The 21,274-nt window shown below is 42.3% G+C and overlaps 1 protein-coding gene across 1 annotated transcript in view; it reads left to right on the plus strand.

Moving 5' to 3' along the window:
* PMPCA (peptidase, mitochondrial processing subunit alpha) overlaps positions 1-21,274 on the plus strand; it is a 970,881-nt gene that overhangs the window by 475,944 nt on the left and 473,663 nt on the right. Inside the window, exon 8 of the mRNA XM_044057867.1 lies at positions 147-239. Coding sequence (XP_043913802.1) covers positions 147-239 — 93 coding nt within the window. The remainder of the gene's footprint in view (positions 1-146; positions 240-21,274) is intronic.

Here is a 21,274-nt window from a genome sequence, read left to right on the forward strand (position 1 = left end):
TTAACTCTGGACAAAATATTTGTAATGTGTGAGAGACAGTTTTGCTAAGAAATACCAGAAAAAAATCAACTTTTTTGGATTGTTGCATAGTGGTCTTGTGTTTACCAGTGCAGCTGTTAAAACTGATGTGATGATTTCCCTTTCAGATTGAAAAGGACATGTCTGATGTAAGCCTAGGTCCCACACCAATTCCCGAACTTACTCATATCATGATTGGATTAGAAAGCTGCTCATTCCTGGTGAGTGTCATCTGCTAAATGATTTGTGCATTACACCACAGTTATGCTTGTTTCCTTGATAATCACTGAGTTCAGCAAGATAGATCATTCATAAGAGAATTCTTCCTGCTCCATGACTTTGTAGTAATGCAAGTGGAAGGCCATTTTGATCCCCTTAGAAGAGGCCATTAGTTTTCATTGCCCAACACCAATATACACACATTGTAATGCCTTAGCAATGAAAGTACTGGAGCTGAAATTTTATTTATTTATTGCATTTGTTTACCGGGCCAGTCTACTGGGCCTAGGTGAGCCCATTTTCAGTAGAGGCCAAGGGAGGAAAGCTCCACATAACATTAATAGTGCATACAAGAAAAAGCACAGTATACAGTGTATATACAGTCTCAAAGCATGGAAATAAATATTAAACATAATGGCACAAGTTATTTACAAACATTACACATCAACATTGTGTACAGTTTGATCATTGAGAATGGAGTTAGTCAGGTAGCAGTTTTGATTGTTACTTGTTAGAGTTTTGTAGGCATAGGCAGTTGAATTCATCAAGTCAGAGAGCACTCCTAAGTAGTGATATTGTAGAGGGATATAGTAGTGGATATGAATAAATTATGTCTTATTTTTGATATACTACTTACTTTTTGATTTTTAATGATTTTTTTTTTAAACTTGGTAAAATAGTGTCCTTTGACCAGGCAGACTTAGCACAGGCTGCACCTCCATTTAATATTATGGATCACTTCTGAATGAAGAGCTGTTAAGCTTAATGTGAGTCACACAGTGGTTTGCTAGAGTTATCTGTTTAAAGATCATTTGTTTTGCATCCTAGTGCTTGCTCACATGGCCAGGATTTGTTTGAGAGTATGTTCTGTGAAGAGGAAAGAAGTGAAGTATCAGGGGAAGACACAATGGTGGGAAGAAGTAGATGGTAAAGAACGGCACAAGTTGTATAAAGGGATTACATATCTATAATCAGAATAACAAAATCAATATTGTGTTAGTCCATAATGCAGTTTAGGGGAACAAGAACGTTTCACTAATAGTGGGTGGAAAACTACAAATAATTTAGTGTGGTGCAGTAAGACTGTGTGGAAGAGAGAATTGAGACACTTGGAAGTAATTATCAGGCCAAAAAAATGATAACCTGTCTTGCACAAATGACTGGCCCGCTGTTAAGCAATCAGTTTGGGAGTCCACACATACAGAATCATAATGTAAGCTGAAATGCAGTTTGAGAGCAAGCACCAGAATGCAGAGGTCTTCTGAGGTTTGCTTGTTTTGAAATGACTTTGAAGATGTTCTTCGTGTTTCACTGTTGCAATCATCACATTTGGGTTATCTGCCTGCAGGTAGCCGGCCTGAATACCAGAGTCGTCAGATTTCTGCGTCGGATGCTGTCTCCTCTTCCATGACATCAGGTTGTCAGGGGTATTAAACATGCAGCCGATGCCATTATATCAGTCTTTCATGCCGTGTAGAGCCTGAAGCAGAAGCAGTTCGCAAGTGCCGGTCGGCCGACTCCTGAAATTTTCATTTTCGAGTTTCAGATCCGAAGTCTTCAAAAAAGATAAGTACCCTGTTGGGGATTCTTTTTCTTGCTCCAACCGATGTCAGTAAAAGCTAACAATTGTCTTACCTGTGGAAAGCAAATACCTCCTAGAGATTTTCATTCGTACTGCATCCCCTGTTTAGACCCAGACCACAATGTCCCTCACTGTCGGTTTTGTGATTTGTTCAACCCCCGAACTATTCGTCGGGCTATCTTTGCAGCCAATTACTTTTGTACTCCGTCTCAGTACTCCAAAATGGCTTTGTTAAGCCATCCAACTACCAATCTTCTAAAAAAAAGGAAGGATAAAGACAGAGACAGACCTCATAGGTCCAAAACTGCCGACGACGCTTCTGTTAAGCTAGTCGCCAGTCCGCCGGTACTCGGTGAGGCACTTTCACAGCCCTTGATACCAGCTACTTCAGATTTGCAGGCCTCTACTGAGACCCATTCGGAGTCTGGTATGCCACGAGATGCATCTTCGACTATGGAACCTGCGGATGTCTCTACCTTGGATGGGTCCGGAGCTGCTGTGCAGGCATCGGCTTCTGAGGGTGTATTCAGGCTTGTAGTCTTGCATTTTTAACTGACTCCATCGTTTTCATCCAGGCCTAAAACTCGCACCACGCCTAGTAAACCAATGACCAAACCGCAGGCTCAGGCCCATATGCCTAAAAAACAAATGCTTAGAATGGCTTAAGACCTTATTACCGTAATTAGGGGAAGCCAGCCCTCCCCCTCTGAGACCTTGAACTGATTTTCTTTCTGATTCTTCTGACCAGGAATCTGATATTTCTGCTGCTTCTGATTACCAGGATTTGCCCTTATCTACTTATGAGGATTTTGATGCAGAGGATTCTATTCCCTTTGATTCCCCTACAGAATATTTTTCTTTCAGTGAAACCTTGCACACTCATAGGGAGCATTTTTGCTGAGAAAGCCAGGTTTACTGTGACTCCAAAAAGAGGCTTAGGGAATACTTAATCCTACCTCAACACAGGCCTTTAGCTATCCCTCCTGTTCAGGACATTGTAGATGATGCCTTCCTGGAATCTAGCCTTTCCCCAGACACTTTACCTCCAGCTCCCAGAAAACCTGACAGGTATTAGAGAACCTAACTGTCACAAGTTCTTCTTCAAGAATCCCTCTGCAGATCCAGAGACTGTTTCCCAAGGACTAAAAGGCATTAAGGCTACTGCTGCCATAAATCCTACCCCTTCTGATAGAGACTCTAGAGCCTTAGACAGATGGGGTAAGAAGGTATACACTACTGCTACTTTGACAATTAGGGCCTTAAATTATCAGTTTCATATGTTAAAGTATCAGCAGCATGTTATGGGGCTACTTAAACAGAAAATGATGTTGGTTCCTGACTGTACTGAACACAAAGGATTTAATGCATTCTGCAGAACAAGTTGGTAAGCATACTTTGCAGTGTGGTTTTGAAGCTTTAGAAGTATCTTGCAGGGCTGCTGTCACTGGGTCTGTACTTAGAAGGCATGCTTGGCTTAAGGAACAAAACTTGCCAGATCATGTAAAAGCTAAATTACTGGATGCTCCCTTAAACCAAGACCGCCTTTTAGGCAACAGAGCAGAGGAAGTCCTCAAAAGGATGGAGGAAAAAGCTAAATCTATGTAAACTGTTAAAGATTTCCTACAAGTACAGCCTCCCAGATTCAGTAGGCATTGGCCTTCAAAGAACTGGTGCTTTCCAGTCCCTTCTAGGCCTTTTCAGTCCCAACCTAGGAACAGCAGACCACCTAGGCAACAGTCTCAGGCTATGCACAGACCTAAGCAGTGGGTGGCTCCCACCTCCAAAGCAGGGAGTAGTAAGCCAAGGACAATACTGATTGCACCAGACTGGCCACGCCAGCACTGGTACCCCCTCTTGCGCAGTATGACACTGCTACAACCATGGCACCTGCCTCAGACCCCTTCCCTGCTGTGTCCCAGCAGGCGGGCCAGATTCTGCACCCTCAGCTTCAAACCCTGAACCTTGCAGCCTGGCTTATTCCTTGAGCTCTCCCTTAGCATCCCTCAGTAAGCAGGTACTGGATGTCATTCTGGAGGCAAGGAGGTCCTAGTACTAGAAAATCCTATGCTGAAAAGTAGAAAAGATACTGCTCCTGGAGCTTGGCTCAGGAAATGGGCACAACGGTGCCCAGCTTACCTCATATTCTACAGTACTTAACAGAAATGCTCCACAGGGGCCTATCCTTCTCATCAATTAAAATTCATGCCTCTGTCATTTCAGCACCTTATAATACTGAGCCACCCCTCTTCTCTCACCCCTTGCTAAAGCAGTTCCTTAAAGGGGCCAAAAAGACCCCTCCAGGAGAGCTCCCACTCCAGCCTGGGACCTTAACTTTGTATTGGAAAAGCTCACTCTTCCTCCATTTTAACAGTTGCTACAGTAGAGTTGAAATTCCTTTCTTGGAAAATAGCCTTCCTGCTAGCCATCACTTCAGCAAGAAGAGTATCCGAATTACAGACCCACATGACAGTGGAACCCTTCATTATTTTCCATGCGGACAGGGTTTCCCTCAGGACTGATCCTTCCTTCCTTTATGCCCAAGGTGGTGTCTTTTGTGGCCCTAAATCAGTCCATTCATTTGCCTACTTTTTTCTCTAATTCACAAAACAAAGGGGAACAAATACTGCACTCTCTGGACGTGCACAGACAACTTAGATTCTGTTTGGACAGGACGAAGCCTGTCAGAAAATCTGAGCAGCTGCTAGTTAGCTTTGCTGCAGGGGCAGAGGGGAAGGCCATTTCAAAGCAAACCATTTCAAAATGGACAGCCCATTGCATTCATTTCTGCTACAAGCACCATGGCAAACCTACCTCACATGGGGATAAGATCACATTCCACCAGGGCTGCATCTACCTCTGTGGCATTTCTCAGAGGGTTCCCTACCATGGACATCCTAGAAGCTGCCACCTGGAGCTCTGTAGATACCTTCACCAAGCATTACCACTTGCCTATCTTTTCTAAATCCAGAGCTAGTTTTGCCAATGCAGTCTTGCAGGGATTAAGCTGGACCTCATGCTCTTTAACTTCTTCCTCCCTTCCTTAGCTTTGGGAATCAACCCAAATGTGATGACTGCAACAGTGAAACACGAAGAACATAGTACAGTTTTGTACACTTACCATAAATGTAGATGTTCGAGTATATTCACTGTTGCAGTCCTGGTTACCCTCCCTCCGGCCCCCTGACTTCTCTGGGCTCTACCACTCCTTCTGGTTGATATATTTATTTTTTTCCTGTGTATTTGCTTTTTGATGGGGGTTCACTATTCCATTTAATTGCTTCCCTTTATGGGGGCACCTGACATCTGGGGCAAGAAAAACTGATGTAATGGTGTCGGCTTCATGTTTTATACCCCTGACGACCTGACGTCATGGAAGAGGAGACCACATCCAACGCAGAAATCCAAAGACTCTGGTATTCAGGCCAGCTGAGGGCTACCTGCAGGCAGCTAACCCAAATGTGATGACTGCAACAGTGAATACACTTGAACATCTATATTTATGGTAAGTGTACACAACTGTACTTTCTCAAGACAGATACAGTGGATTTCTCACAGTACATGTAGTTGACATGTGGAGGAATCCTGCTCAAGTATCCTATTTCCTCTCACATCCTAAAGGCACTGTGGGTAATTGCATTAATGATGCACTACATTGCCTGTACAATTTTGTGTGTATGCTAGAATCCTATCCAGGATTCTTTATTGCATTTTGTCTGTTGCTTTCTGTGGTACTTTGTGACCCTCCACTACCCTGAGTTGGATAAATCAGCTAGTGACAATGGATGGATGAGTAGAAATCAGCATGATGTTGATATGGACAAAATGTTCGGAAGGGTGCTTACAGGGATTGACTTATCAAAGTCAGGTAACATTTGGGAAAGGATCCTTTTTTTTGTGAAAAAGGACTGAGAGATGTCATACTGTAAAATGGGAGAGTTGAATAATGGCAGTTGTCATCTCATAAGATTTCCAATTATACAAAAATGCTCAGCTAGTTGAAAGTAAACATTGGTGCTGGAGGTGCTTATAGGGTGGGGGGGGGGGTCATTCCTTTTTTCCTGAAGTATAGCAACTTTAAAGGTTTTGTTAATAAGTTTGGGCATGTAGGGCAGCTTTCCCCATAAAAAACAGTTTGTTCAGAAAGCATTCAAACTGGTTTGAAATAATTTTTCAAGAAATTGTGCTTTTTACCAAGTTGGCCTAGATGCAAAACTAGATGATGGCACTGTTATACGTGCTCTTTCTGTCTGACCCTGTGACTCAGCTGTATTGGAGGAGAAAGTTATTTGAAGCTTTTATCAATGCTTAGCACTGATTGTGGTAGGAGGGGGTTGCACAGGAAGTGATCGAGGAGATCATTTTGTGATTTCAACCCAGACTTGGCTTTGCTCTAAAGTTCACCTCAGCTAATGTGGACACCAGTTCTTCACCTGCAGAATTAGCATTGTCTATGGAGAGGTTGTTGTCCAGTTTACTACTGGTAGTCAGCTACTATGTGGAATGAAGAGGCCTCCTGTCATATAATGTGTGGCTGCGGCCACCACCTACTGCGAGAGTAAGTTAATCTTCAATATTATTGCAAGGAACAGACTTTCAGCATCCTGGGACAGGTTTTTGGATCTGCACTTATGCTGAGGGATAAGGCTTTCCTTGAGTGGTTGTTCACTCACAAGGTTCAAGGCTTTTCCCATAAAGTGCACCCATGCCACTTTCTGAGCATTTTGCATTCCCTGCCCTGTGCTTGATTTGAACATTCTGTACAAAGCATGCTGTAAGATGTTTGCGTGAGTGTGAAAAGAACAATCATTCAGTTAAGTTTGATGTCACAGCTAACCCCAGTGCGGACTTGATGAGTACTGCAACACACACAACTGTTTTATTTTTATTATATTATTATGATTATATCATTCATTATTATTATATTCTTGTTTTCTTTAAAAAAATTGTCCTTTAAGTTGAAGTAATAGGAAAGAAGAATATTAAAGGGAAAAGGACTAAACACAAGTTAAGGCAAGTTTGACATGGAAAGGGATAACAACATTGATACATTTTCAGTACATTTATATGGGCATGTAAAGTATTATCATAATTTGATTTCTATACACTTGTATGACCTCTGACAAATAATGCTGCTAATACACTATAAAGTCCCATTATCCAGGACTCAAGCAACCAGCATTTGATTGGCTGTTATGCTGGCATATGAGCCAATCAGAAATTGCAAAGTGAAGACACTTCTTAATGCGGAACAGTTCTGCATTGAGTAGAAGTGACCCCGTTTTGTGATTTTTGATTGGTTCACATGCCGACATATGAGCCAGTCAAAAATCCCAAAGGAAAGCCGCTTCTGTTCAATGCGGAACAGCATGCTGTTCCGCATTGAATAGAAGAGGCTCCACTTTGCCATTTTTGATTGGCTCAAATGCTGGTATACGAACTAATCAAAAATTGCAAAGTTTATCTCAAGTTACCAGCACATATACTTAACTGGCATCTACCAATCTCCACGGGTGCCGGTTTAGTCAGACTTTACTGTATTATAAAGCTTATGTTTTGCAGTATTTAAATTATTATTGTAATTTATTTCTATACTTCAAGCTCTTCTGATAAAAATATACCAAACATTTTTAAATGGAGAACTTACTGAAACCGTATCAGTAATAGGCTGATTATTAATTGCATGCATTATCCACCACATGGAATTCCCTTAGTTAATTTGCAAACCTGTCATCTATCCAGTGCTGTCAAGTCGTATATGACTACAGTAGTGGCCCTGTAGATAGTCAACGCCAGCCAGAGTTTACTAGACAAGTACGGAACAGAAGTAGTGTTTCAATTTTTTTTTTTCCCTATATCTCACACTTTTCATATACACTTATGGACAATTTAGAGAGACCAATCCACTTTTAGCATGTCTTTGGGATGTGGTAGCATCTTGGAGTATCCGTTGACAACCCACATGAATACAAGGGTGACGTGTAGACTCCTAAAAGGAGTTAACCTGAGAACCATGCAGAGGAATGTATTTGCTGTTTGGTGACAGGGATATTCACTATAATTGGTTTTGAATACTTGAGAAAGATATTAAATCTTGTACTTGCATATATTCAGAAAAATAATAAACAATCGTTTCTTGTCTAGGCAATTTATCAGTCCGAACAGGGACTTCCTGAAGAATCAGCTGATCTGCGTAATAGGAGATATAGATTTATAGCAGGAGCAGAAAGGGGCACCCCCTCTGTCAATTCAATATTTTATCTCTAAAAGTGCTAAATAGTGGCCATTAGCCAATATGTTTTTTTTTTTGTGAAATTATGCAAGTACAATGTTGGGGTAATATATTGATCCTGGAGGAGGTGATACTTGATACATATTAGTGGTTTTAGTTACATAATGACTGACTACAGAAACCTCATCTCTTGATTTACTAGAGTCAGAGTAAATGGTAATAGTCTTTAATGTTACATCTAGAAACATATTCCTTTTGTCCCAAATCCAAATTACATTAGAAATGTTATGTCCTATTGATTTATTAAGGATGTTCATGTTAATTACTTTGATTGTCTTACCATAATTGGAGGTGACCCTGTAATCAACCATTGTTATTTTCCCCTTTCTTAATTAAAATTAAATGGGTCATAGTCATTATATAAGGCAATCGGTATTCTAAAACAGTTAAATTAATTCAGTTTATTAATAAGGGATTTAGTTTGTCTCTCATTCAACAAAATAACTCCAAGAGGAGCCTGTCAGCAGTCAGACACTTCACTTTCTTATATTTCTGTAAGCTGAACAAATCTTCGTCTAAAGTAAATTGTTCAACTAAAATTTAATTGTATCCCAAGATAAACCTCTTTCTAGTTTAATAATTAATCTTTACTGCAGGTCCAGTTTTTATTATACAAGGTGTGAAGTCCCTTTTCTGGGCCAATAATCAAGGAGCCTGAATCTTCACCGCTGACACTGGAGAGGGACGTTCACTTGGAACAAAAATAGATACAGTATTTCCAGACACAGCTGTCTGCATCAAGCACAGTTTCCCTTAAGAGCACACACTGAACACACTCAGTCTGGGTTCTTCATTCTCTCTCTCCAGGTCCCCAGTAAGATCCCCACTGGCACAGCTGTAGAGTTGAATCCTCAGCCGTGTGTCCAAGCCAAGTACTCCACCACCCTCTCTGTGAAACTAATGCTGTGTGTCTCTGTTCCAAGCAGCTGACACACACACTCTGAGATATGATTTACACACACACACACACACACACACACACACACACACACACACACACACACACACACACACCCACCCCTGGGAAATGCTGGCACAGATTTGCTAGCTATGCTGCCTTCTACCCAAGACTGTAAGGTAGTTACTGTCACTAGACACTCCAAAATCAGCTACTCTAAGGCTTTTACAAGGGTACCCAATTATACTGAGTGAAATTAATATTAGTACAAATGGTGGTATTTTGATTAATGCAGTAAGGTTTACAGGAGTGAGTGGTTACAGTATCACTAAATAGATATGAGTACTGTCAAAGATTAAAATATTCTCTAAAGGACCAGCCACAATGAAAAGTTTAAATATATTTAAAAATAAGTAGTAAAAGAATGTGAAAATACTAAACATATATTTACAGTAAACACCAGAGTTTCAATCATAGAAAACATTAAAATAACACAGATGAGTAGAGTCACACAGATACAGAAAAACAGTACTTAACTAATCTCACTACATTTTCCTGACTGATCTAAAGAAATTACTATTCCATGATCACTTATTAGAGCAAGGCAAAATGAAGTAGGTGAGGGATCCTTCTAAGTCAGGTTTCAAAAACAGAGTGCCATGAGACTTCAGTCTCATCTTGTATTAAAACATCATTTTTTATCCTGGATTACAGAATGGCATCACACACACATCTGGTCACCTGATTTCTGGTTCCCATACTACCCTCATTGCTAGAAACTGAACCAAAATTTAGCACATACGCATTAGCAAACACACAGAGCTTTGCTGAGATGTGCAATAGCATCTGGAAGCTATAAAACCATAAAGCACTTCCACTCTCCCTACAGGAGCTAATAAACCATTCTCTGACATAGACATTATGTCTCTGGCTTCAGTCAGAACTGTAAGATACAATCTTTATGGCTTAAATTAAGTAATTTAATTTATTACTATTTTTCAAAGTTAGCTGGACTGAGATTAACCTGTTCTCTTCCAATATCCTGTGTTAAAACATATACATTTAATTATTTATGGTACAGTCCTGACCCACTGTTGGTACATTTTAACACAAGCAGCTTTACAAATACATTTTTCAACACACGCATCTGTACAAATCAGTTTGATATACAAATGACGTATAATTCTTTACAAAATTCTGGCTAGCTGTGCTAGCGTATGTTACACATCCACTTCCCTACTTTTCCTGACATGACTTGACAATACCATACATCGTCACACACGGCATGATAAAAATCAAAAAATTTGCTCATTCATCTGAACTCTTGGTTCCACTATTTCACTAGCCTGAATGTAGTTTTGAGTTCCAGATTGATTGGATTAGCCTGAGGTTTCCTATTTGCATCCAGTGGGGAAAATGAGTTAACTGATTTTGTTTAATTTGTTTCTCATATAAATTCTATAAGATGTCCCCTTGAGAAAAGGATTTTTCAAAACTGAGTTGACTTAGTATGTATTTGCAGTAATTTTTCATCATATCAAGTTTATTATCTACTTGTGCAGTCTTTTACGTGAAATTAAAATGACTACTGTTTCTCAAAGTTTTAATAGTGTTATGAATAAAGTAGCAGCTTTAAATGCCGAGACTCATATGTGCAAATCCAGGAATAGCAAGACTGAATGTAAAGCAGTGGACACAAACTAAGTCCTAGATCCATTGCATCATTGTGTCTCGGATGATTCCTGCTCTGTGATGTATGGCAGTGTTGGAGTTATATGTATAGCAGGTAGAGGGGTGTGGAGGTACAGGGAGACTTTGTCTCCCTGAAGTAGTAATTTAAAAGAAGAACAGCAATTTTGGCAATCACTGCTTCCCTTTAGTTTTGGACCCCCCCCAAATTATTTCAGGACTAAAAATTATGGTCCTCAGAATTGCAGTAGGAAGCCTATAAGTAAAGCATCTCAAGACTTCTCAAACATCTAAATATGAAATAGGTTGAAATAAATTCTCTTAAAACGTTATAAGCTCATCCTCATCTATTCTAACAGCTGCATGTCATCTAACCCATTAACAGTGACAGGCTTTCTAAATTAAACTAGTTTTCCCCCACATGCGCTCTATAACCACCATATAATGTGTAAAATGGCAAATTAACATATTGATCCGAATCATTACATCCATAAGTTCACTGGAAAACAAAAAGACGAAAAAAACAGTTGGAGAAATTTGTATAGTATTTTTCATGACCATTCCTGTTTTCAGTGGTTTAAAAGGCAACTGATTTTTCCATATAACGCATTAGCAATTGGCTTTGCTTTTCTTGGTAAAGTGCACCAAGCTAGTGACTTTGATCTGTCTAGATCTATGTTTAAAATTGCATTCCAGACCAGATTAATATAAATTGGACATGAGTCTTTTGCCTTTACTAATATCTTCCTAAAGTATATTTTCTAGTTTTTAAATGGAGTACAAATATAGTCCACTATAAAACAGTTATTCTATTTAAAGCATACTAACAACACTCTGCCTCCAGCCCTGAATATGTATTTGTAACTGCAGTCTTCCTTACTTATTTATCGTGGCTACTTTGACTGAGTGCAAAGTACCAGGATTTAACAGCGTATTTGAAATGTATGTTGCTGTATTTCAACGTGCATTACTGTTTCTCAGGTATGATGTGTATTTTTGTTTACATTAATGCTTAATCCCGTTAGTATTTACATTAATTGTATTTGGAAATTCAGAAGTAATTGGCACAGTTAGACCTTATTTATAAACTTTCTTAGCACAAACTTTGGAGTCAGTGTGGAGAGAATTAATGCAGACAAGCTTGACAAAGCAAAGTTCCGTTCTTGTGAAATGAGCAGCCGCAGAAGAGATGTGCTCCCCACTTCTGTCAAATACGCATTCCCTTAATCTTCTTTCCAGATCTGTCCACCAGTCTGCTAATGTCCCCTTTGGCTTTAAGCTCCATTTCAGCCTTTGGTAATGAATGGAATGATGAAGACATTGCATTACACACTACCTTTAACATAACTGGATATTTTAAAGACAGAGAGTTTTTATTGGTGCTAAAAATATTTCCTTTCACTGACCTCCACCTTTGGAAAGTCTGTATCTACTGAAATGTTTGCACCATCCAAAATTATCTTTTTTTGTTGGCAGCTGCTAATAAAAGCTGGCTGTTTTTTTTTTTTCTGTCAGAGGAACTAATAGATGTTCATTGTCTTTCATTGTTGCAGTAATAACTGTATGGGTTATACTTGCTGTGGTAGCCCTTGGCCAGACTGAGCACTATAGATTTAACTTCTCCCTGGGATGGCGGACACACCCTGCACTTAACACCAGGATCTCTGGATGTAAGGGTCATCATCCAGTGCCATATTACATCTTTTTCTTGCCATCGGAGCCTGGAGAATTCACATTCATAGATTGTGTCGGTCTGAAGGGCAGAGTGCATCATAAAGCTATCTGCCCCATTCGGAAAACTTTTTCTTCACTGTCCTATTGAATGAGTTCTAAGATAACTGCTTGTTTTGTTTGGGGAAAAAGATTCCCCATTGGGACTTTTATTCCCTTTGTCTTATTTTTTTTTTTTTTTTTTTTTACTAATTTTTACTAAGGCTAAGAATAAAATATTCATAATTCTCCCCATTCTGATCATTTTAACAAGAGCACTATCCGTAGTAGGGCTGAATCCCTTGTACAATATTTAGAAAAGGGCATCGGTAATCTTTGTGCCGTATAGTATTCACTGTTTGTTTATTTATTTTTTTTTATATAACCCTTCTCGCAAGTGCAGGGGAATTGGACCTTGACCAAGAATTTGTTCAGTGTCATATGTTTTTCTTAGAGTGTGCTAGAAACCTTTTTGTTTCATATCAAAACAATTCACAGAAAATATCCTATGTCCTGTTGGATGGATGCTTCTTTCCATGGACAGGTTTGTTTCTTTCATTGCCTTCCATTTCAATCATCCCATCATATTGCTGAAAATCAGGAAGGAAGGGCCAAGAGTGATAATGATAGCACCTTTCTGACTGAGGCAACATTGGTTCCCTCTCCTGCACAGTCTGAACAGAAAAAACTGTGGTTGCTTCTTCAGTAGGTGGACTTGCTGACTTAAGACAGGAGCTTCATCATGCACCCTTATCTCAACAGCTTGAGGCTGACAGACCTCTGAATATACAAGGACATGCTAATTATTTCAAAGAAGCCATAAAACCTAGTACTAGAAAGTCCTATTTTTCAAAATAGAAAATATTTTCAATCTGATCTGATGCCAGCAACAAAGTGCCTTCCAAGTTCAGCAGAGCTCAGAGCTTGACTATGTTCTTACCCTACCTCACACACTTAGTCAAATCTAGTTTGTCTTATTTGTCCATTAAAGTACATTCTTCACCCATCTCTACCTGCCTTCCTATGAAGCCTCTTCTCTTCCCTCAAGCTTTTATGAAGGAGTTCCTTAAGGGTATTATCCACCTGAGGCCTCCCAGAAGAGGGAGGCGTCCGTTGTCACTGTAGCAACCGGAGGGGGAGGGACGAAAGGTCTCCCTAGGAGGAGCTGGGGAGATGTGATCCACCAAGAGAGATGATTCTTGCACGATTGAGTTATCCGAATAGGATGGGACATTGGAAGTCTTTGGTAAGACCATTGTGTGAAAAGCATCCATTGTAAAATTCTCATATGGAAGCGAGCCAATGGTAGAAGGGGGAAGGCCGCCGCCATAATCCCTAAGACTTTCAGGATCAGTCTGGCTTTGACTTTGTTGCTCTGCAAGACAAGAGAGACCTGCCTGTGTATGTCTGCTATTCTCTGCTCTGTGAGTCTGGCTGACATATTGACTGTGTCTAGATTTGCGCCTATGAAGGTAATAACACGACAAGGCGACAAGACAGACTTTTCGTAGTTTATTGAAATGCCTAGTGCCTGACATGTGTGAAAGGTGTAGTCTCTGGCGAGAAGTAAAAGATGCTTGGTGGGGGCTGTAAGGAGCCAGTCGTCTAAATAAGGAAACACCTGGAATCCTTGTCGTCTCAGATGAGAGGCTACCACTGCCATGCATTTGTTAAACACTCGGGGGGCTGTAGTGAGACCAAAGGGCAGGCCTCTGAATTGAAAATGACTGGTTCCCAGCCTGAAGCGGAGAAACCTCCAGGAGCGTCGACTCATTCTGATGTGATAGTATGCGTCCTGGAGATCTATCGAGCACATCCAGTTGTCCCGCCCCAAAAGGGGTAGAATGGACTGCAGCGTGACCATCCGGAACTTTGTTTTCTTGACAAAGTTGTTCAAGTTGCTGAGATCCAGAATGGGTCTCCAGTCCCCTGTTTTCTTTGGAACCAAAAAGAATTTGGAGTAGATTCCGGATCCTGTTTGGTCTGCTGGAACTGGTTGAATGGCTCTTTTTGCGAGCAGCTTTGAAATTTCTAATGCTGCTTGCTCCCTTTGACTGGGTGGAACATCTGGAAGGGATTTTTTGGATTGCTTCGGAATGAAAAGGAAAGGGATTCTGTAGCCTTCGGAAATGATGGACTGTACCCACTTGTCTTGAGTTAGGGATGGCCAGGCTTCTGGGTACAGCGACAATCTTCCCCCGACTGCCTCCAAAGGTGGACAGTCGGGCAACACCTCAGGGATGCTGAAAGGGCTTGTCGGAAAAGGATTCTCGACTGCCCTGATTCTGCAGGCCCCCTCTGCCTCTAGGACGGCGTCTACCATTATTGTTCCCCCCTCTGCCTCTAGAGGGGAATCGACTCTGTCGCCAGGCAAATCTCCTTGAGATTGTTTATGAACCACATCTTTCCCCCCTTCTGGCCTTTGGGGTAAGGTCTAGAAGGAGTAGAAAAACGGACTCCGACGGCAGAGAGAGTTTTGCCATCAGTCTCGCACCTAGTCAGGGTTTCCTTCACTTGAGGACCAAAGAGGGATGATCCGTCAAAGGGGGAATTAGTGAAGGACGCCTTGAAAGGGTCCGCAAAGTTACAAAGCCGCATCCAGGCGTGCCTACGCAAGGCTACACCTGTACCTGCTGCTCTACTTGCTCCATCCGCCGCATATGAAAGGAGGCGCATGGAGGAGTTAGTTATAAAATTAAGGGTTGCCAGCTGAGAGTTCATTCTATCCTGAAAACCCGCAGCTGTTGGGTCCTTCAACATTTCACTCGCTTCCTTGAGCAAATCCCTCTGAAGACGAGTAAAATGACACGGGTAATTCAGCGATCTCATAGTAAAGGTTGCTGACGAGAGCATCCGCTTCCCGTACCTGTCCATCGACCTAGACTCCTTGTTAGGAGGATGAACAGGCACTGAAGGATCAGCTAACTCCTCCTTGGTGGCCACAGCCACCACCATAGCATCAACAGAGACGCCTTTGGTTAAAAATTCTTTGTCCTTGGGGGCCGTAATGAATTTTGATGGTCTCCTGGGGGTGGGTTCCACTGAATCAGGAGCCGCCCAAGCCTTCTTTGCCACCACTTGCATAAGGGGGTCAAAGGGAGGGGACACCCAGGAGGTGGAAGGACGAGAGCCAAACGCCTCAGGATACACTGATTCATCCTCTGAAGGGTTGAGGGCTGGCCAATTACCCCTCTGTTTTAAGATTTCAAGGATGTCTGCAAAGGAGACATCTTCAGAGGGGGAACGAGGGGAACCTTCAGAATCCTCTAAATCAGTGTCAGAGGTGACAGACTCAGGGGAGTCAATGTGCTTCCTCTTGCACTGCCTCTTCCTAGGGGGCTCTCCTACCGGGTCAGGAGAGGCCTCGGAAGAGGAGGAGATCCCCACTGGAGAAACTTGAGGAGCTGGCTCTCTACGGTCGGGGATGAGAGAGTGAGTAGAAATCACCGGAGGCACCATGGAGGGAGGGGCAGAAGGAGCCGACTGTGGAGTTGAACCTGGTTCTAACACGCTCCTCATGACCTCGAAGGCACCCCTGTCAGGCAGAGCCGGAGGTCTCCGTTCCAAAAAACTGAAAACCTCCCCCGGCACCGACAGTGATGGCTCCGAGGCTGATGTCGGAGCCGAACTCACCAGCGCCGAAGCACCGAGAGGGAGAGCGGGGTCGGACAAGGGTCTGATGCCACTCGCCCCCTCGGAGCCGACGAGGGAAGTCCGGCTCTGAGATTCTTCCAAGGAAGACATCGGAGCAGACGGAACCGAAGACAAAGGTATCGGTTCCGACGCCACCACAGTCTCGGGTCCGAGCCGCCCCGGCTCCGAACTCAAAAGAGTCAGAGGAGGAACATTTTGAGTGATGGGAATAGTTCTCGACTGTTGAGTCGGACTTTGAAGCATCTGGGCTAGTGCCTCGGACTTAAGAAGTCGACTCACTACTCTCTGAAGGTCATGGTCCGATAACCTGGAAGACCTAGAAGAGTGGGATCTATGGCTCCATTCAGACAGCAAAGGTGATACTGGAGCCGAATGTACGGAGCCGATAGATGGAGATTGGGACCTTTTCCTAAATGTCGGTTCCGACAGGCTGATCGGAGCCGACTCATTTATGTCTTCCTCGGCTCCAGCCAGAGCCGAGGACACCGTAGGGGCATGTGTTTGAGGTTCATCGGCTCCGGCCGGAGCCGATGTTCGAATAGCCTTAGGACCTCCAGAAGACGGCTCAGAGACTGGAGCCGAAGGTCTGGAAGGCTTAGAGGGTTTCCCCGAGGACTGAGTCGAGGGACCCTCAGGCTTTAATAAGCCCATTAAAATAAGTTTATTTTTTCGCTCCTGCAGGACTCTAGGGCTGAAGCCATGGCAAACAGCACATGAGTCCTGCAGGTGCAAAGGTCCCAGGCAGTACACACAAGAAGTGTGACCGTCTGTCAGAGACATCTTCTGACAGCACGAGTCACACTTCTTAAAGCCTGAGACCTTTGATTCCTTAGACATGTCTAAGGGGAAAAGTGCAATCACACAAACACACACACACCGATTACACTTAGGAATAAAATAAACTAAATTAAATTAAGTTAGAAAATAAAATCCCTACAAAACACAGTCACTCACTACTAGGAAGGGAGGGACTGGGCCTAAGGCCCAAGGGAAAATTTCTAGAGAGTTTTTGGAAAAGGAGGGAAATTAACAGGGAATGGGATGGAACTACTTCACAATATAACTATTTAGAAAAACTAACTTAAAAAGGGGGGAAAAAGCTAAGAAACTAGTTTCTTTTTAAAACTAACCTGAGCCGGTAGGAACGCACCTCGATCGCTGTAGCGGCAAACGAGATCTGAGGAGTTACCGCCTAGCATTGTGGGATATAGGGGAGCCTCGAGCCGGTGGAACTAGCTCTCGAGCTTTTAGAGTGGCCGAGTCGGAGCCGAGGATCGGCTCCGAACCCATCCAGCAAGAATGAAGGCGAGATAGACAACTTAACATTGTAGCCATTCAAAACACACCTCTCTCTAAAGCAGTGATGGATGTTATTTTGGAGGCCAGGAGGCCAAGTACCAGAAAATCTTATGCAGAAAAATGGCAGAGATTCTGTGCTTGCAACCAGGCACAAGGAATTGACACGCTTGTACCAAATATTCCTCAGATTTTACAATACCTAACTGAGATGCTGGACAAAGGCCTATCCTTCTCTTCAATTAAAATCCATGCCTCTGCCATTTCAGCTCATTACAATACGGAACCACCTATTCTTTCTCATCCATTGCTAAGGCAGTACCTCAGAGGGGCCAAAAACATAAGACCTCCAAGGAGAGCACCAATACCTACATGGGACCTCAGTTATGTCTTTGAAAAACTCACACTGCTGCCTTTTGAGCGAGCTAATACAGCTGAAATAAAGTTCTTATCTTGGAAAACAGCTCTGCTCCTAGCAATAACCTCTGCAAGACGAGTCTCAGAGTTACAGGCTCTCATGGCTGTGGAACCTTTCATCATTTTCCATCCAGACAGGGTTTCTCTGAGGACTAACCCAACATTTATGCCTAAGGTAGTGTCCAGTGTAGCCCTTAACCAAACCATTCATTTGCCTACTTTTTTATCCAAACCCACAGAATAAGGGTGAGAGACTCCTGCATTCTTTGGACATACACAGACAGCTACGCTTCTACTTGGACAGAACTAAAGCTTTCAGAAAGACTGATCAACTTTTAGTGGCATATGCTGCAGGATCACAAGGAAAGCCTATCTCAAAGCAGACTATTTTGAAATGGATAGGCCACTGCATTAGATTCTGTTATTCGCAACATGGCAAATCAATTCCTAAGGGTATTAGGCCACATTCTACCAGAGCAGCAGCCACTTCAGCAGCCTTCCTCAGAGGGGTACCAACCAAAGACATTTTAGAGGCTGCAACTTGGAGTTCAGTGCACACTTTCACCAAGCACTACCATTTACCTCTCTACTCTAAATCCAGAGCAGGCTTTGCCACTGCAGTTTTGCAGGGCCTTATAGCCTCTCCTAATCCTATTTAGACCCAGCCACCCTACCTCAGCTTTGGGATTCAACCCAAGCATAATGACTGCAACAATGAAACACAATGAACATAGTACAGTTGTGTACCTACTATAAATGTAGATGTTCGAGTGTATTCACTGTTGCAGTCCAGGTTACCCACCCACCATCCCCCTTTTCTTTGCTGGGACTTATCTGTACTTCTCTATCCTATACAACCTATGTGGTGTATTTGCTTGTAGATGAAGGAAATGTTTGTTATTGCATGCATACTTATTAGCATAAATTTTTAGCTTACCAATTTTGGGGGCACCTGACATCTGGGGCAAGAAAAACTGAAGAAAATGGCGTCGGCTGCATCTTTTATACCCCTGGCGCACTGACGTTAGGGAAGAGGTGACAGCAACCGACGCCGGACCAAGACTTTGGAATTCAGGCCGACTGCGGGTAGCCTGCCAGCAGGAATAACCCATGTGTTATGACTGCAACAGTGAATACACTCGAACATCTACATTTATGGTACATACACAACTGTACTTTTTGTGGACCATTTTGCCCTACATACTGTACTGTTTGCTTGCTTTGTACTGTGTCATATGCCCTTTGCTTAGGTTAATTACCGGCTTAGCAGCTGTAAGCTGCTTTTTGGGACTAGTGGATCTCTTTTTATGTTGTCGCCAGCTGCATTACTTTAGTCTGAGTATACAGGGCTCGACTGTTGCACTTTGCTGGCCTAGTCTGCTCTCCAGATTTCCTGTTAAAAGGACACCAATGAACATATATTGTTGAAGGCCTTTATTTCTCGTTTAAGGTGGATCAATGGTCCTACTAGAGCCTTTAGCTTAATTACTGGCTTAGCAGTTATTTTTCTTTTCCGTTTGTCTCTATAAAGGCACCACGTGGCTTTTATATTGTTCTGAAAACTGTTTTGAAAACTGTTCAGCACAAATTGCACAGCATGAAAATATCGTAGTTTACTGTGTTAGTCTGTTGAGCACTATATATTGCACTGTTTAGAGATTTTATAGTATTACTTTATCATTTACCCCTTGCTTTCTGCTGCTTATATTTGGCTCTTCTGCTGTATAACCATGTCCTCTCAAATAGACTAGGGTCGCTGATAGCATGCTGAACTGCTGAGTGAATGTTTTGTTCTATTTAATGGAGCCTATATTGCCTAACTTATATTGCTCATAGCATGTCTGTTTGCTTTCCATTGTTAATCCTCTAAACCTAATTTTCCTCTACACACTTGCTCCAGCCTCATCTAACCATAGCCTCTCTCTATTACTGTGCTTTGTCACACCCTCGCTTCTTCTCTAAACATCCCTTACCTTCTACCTTCCCCCTCTACATCTGCAATATTACCTAACTCAGTATTGTCTCCCTCTTCTCTACAGTAATCCATCCCGGGTGCTCCCTCCCTGCTTTAAACGCGAAAGGAATACCTCCGGCCATCAGACTGTAAATATTTTCTCCCCCCTGCTAAACCACCCTCTGTAAAGGTAGCCTTCATTTTATGGCTGGAAATATTTAGCTCATACCTTCCAACTACAGCCTTTAAACTGCTCTTTGCTGATACTTTTTTTTGCCATACTCGCCTCTAGTGTTCTTTCCCACTCCGTTTGCCCTACGGGCTCACTCCGCTCCCCTACCCTGCCCCCAGTTCCCACACACCCCTAGTACTCCTAGCTTTATTCCTGTCTTACCCCACCCTCTCAGCCTAATTACCCAATACCAGCTCCCCCTCATTACTTGTCCTACCTATAGCCAGCCTTTTTAAACTCTGTAAACTGTACTCCACCCAATAATTATAGTCCATTCCTCTTTCCTTAAATCTCTAGAATACCTCCATCACTTTTTAGCCCCTACCTTCTTCATAGCCTTCTCTATTTTCCTAACCACTCATACTCTCTCCTTGCTCCGACATGCTCTCCTCAAGTTATCACACCCTCCACTCCCCCAGTATCCTCTTTCTGTTCTTACTTCCCTTATACTATGCTACCTCATATTCCACCTATGTTTGTCCAATACCACCTACAAAGACAGCTACCATGCAAATCCACCTTCTCCCTCACTCTTACTCCCATTTCCACTCTATCTCCTCTTCTCCCATTCAGCCCAATCCTCTGCACCTTTTCCACCCTAAACTCTTCTCCTCTAAAGTCAAGACACTGTCACCTGCTCCAATCTACCAAAATCCATGCCTGGCAGACCAATATGGCTAAATGATATCTCCTTCAACAACCTAGTCCAAGCTGGTGATATCCATCCTAACCCTGGCCCTACATCCTTTATTAACAACACTCATCCCTTACCCTCTTCCTCCTATCTCAACACCCTAAAGAGTTTTACAATTAATTCACAAAGTCTAAACAACAAAGTGCACCAATTTCAAGCTTGGTTAAGCCATAACCAACCAGATATCTCAGCCAATCTCTGAAACCTGGCTCAACCCCTTTATATCCGACTCTGAGATTCTGCCCCCAGGATTTCATTGTCTCAGAAATGACCGACTAAATAAAAAGGTGGAGGCACTGCCCTAGTCTACTCCAACCTTCTTACCTTAATTCCCCTCCAAATTCCAATTCCTCAATTCCAGAACACCGAACTAACTGCTGGAATTCTAAAACTAAATAAACATAAAAATATCTGCATCATTGCCCTATATATCTCACCTGGTAACAATATCTCTACACACGAAAATATTCTCCTATGGGCCTCTACTGAAATTAACTATGAAACTTATATCCTTGGTGATGTGAATATTGACTTGAATAAAATCAATTGTCCCTCTCCCTCCCTATCCATTAACCTCTATAACTTCACTCAAATAATCCTCTCCATCACTCAACCTAACAAA

Source organism: Protopterus annectens, chromosome 16.part0 (genome assembly GCF_019279795.1).
Source record: "Protopterus annectens isolate FY-2018-M chromosome 16.part0, PAN1.0, whole genome shotgun sequence".
Classification (NCBI taxonomy): Eukaryota; Metazoa; Chordata; order Ceratodontiformes; family Protopteridae; genus Protopterus; species Protopterus annectens.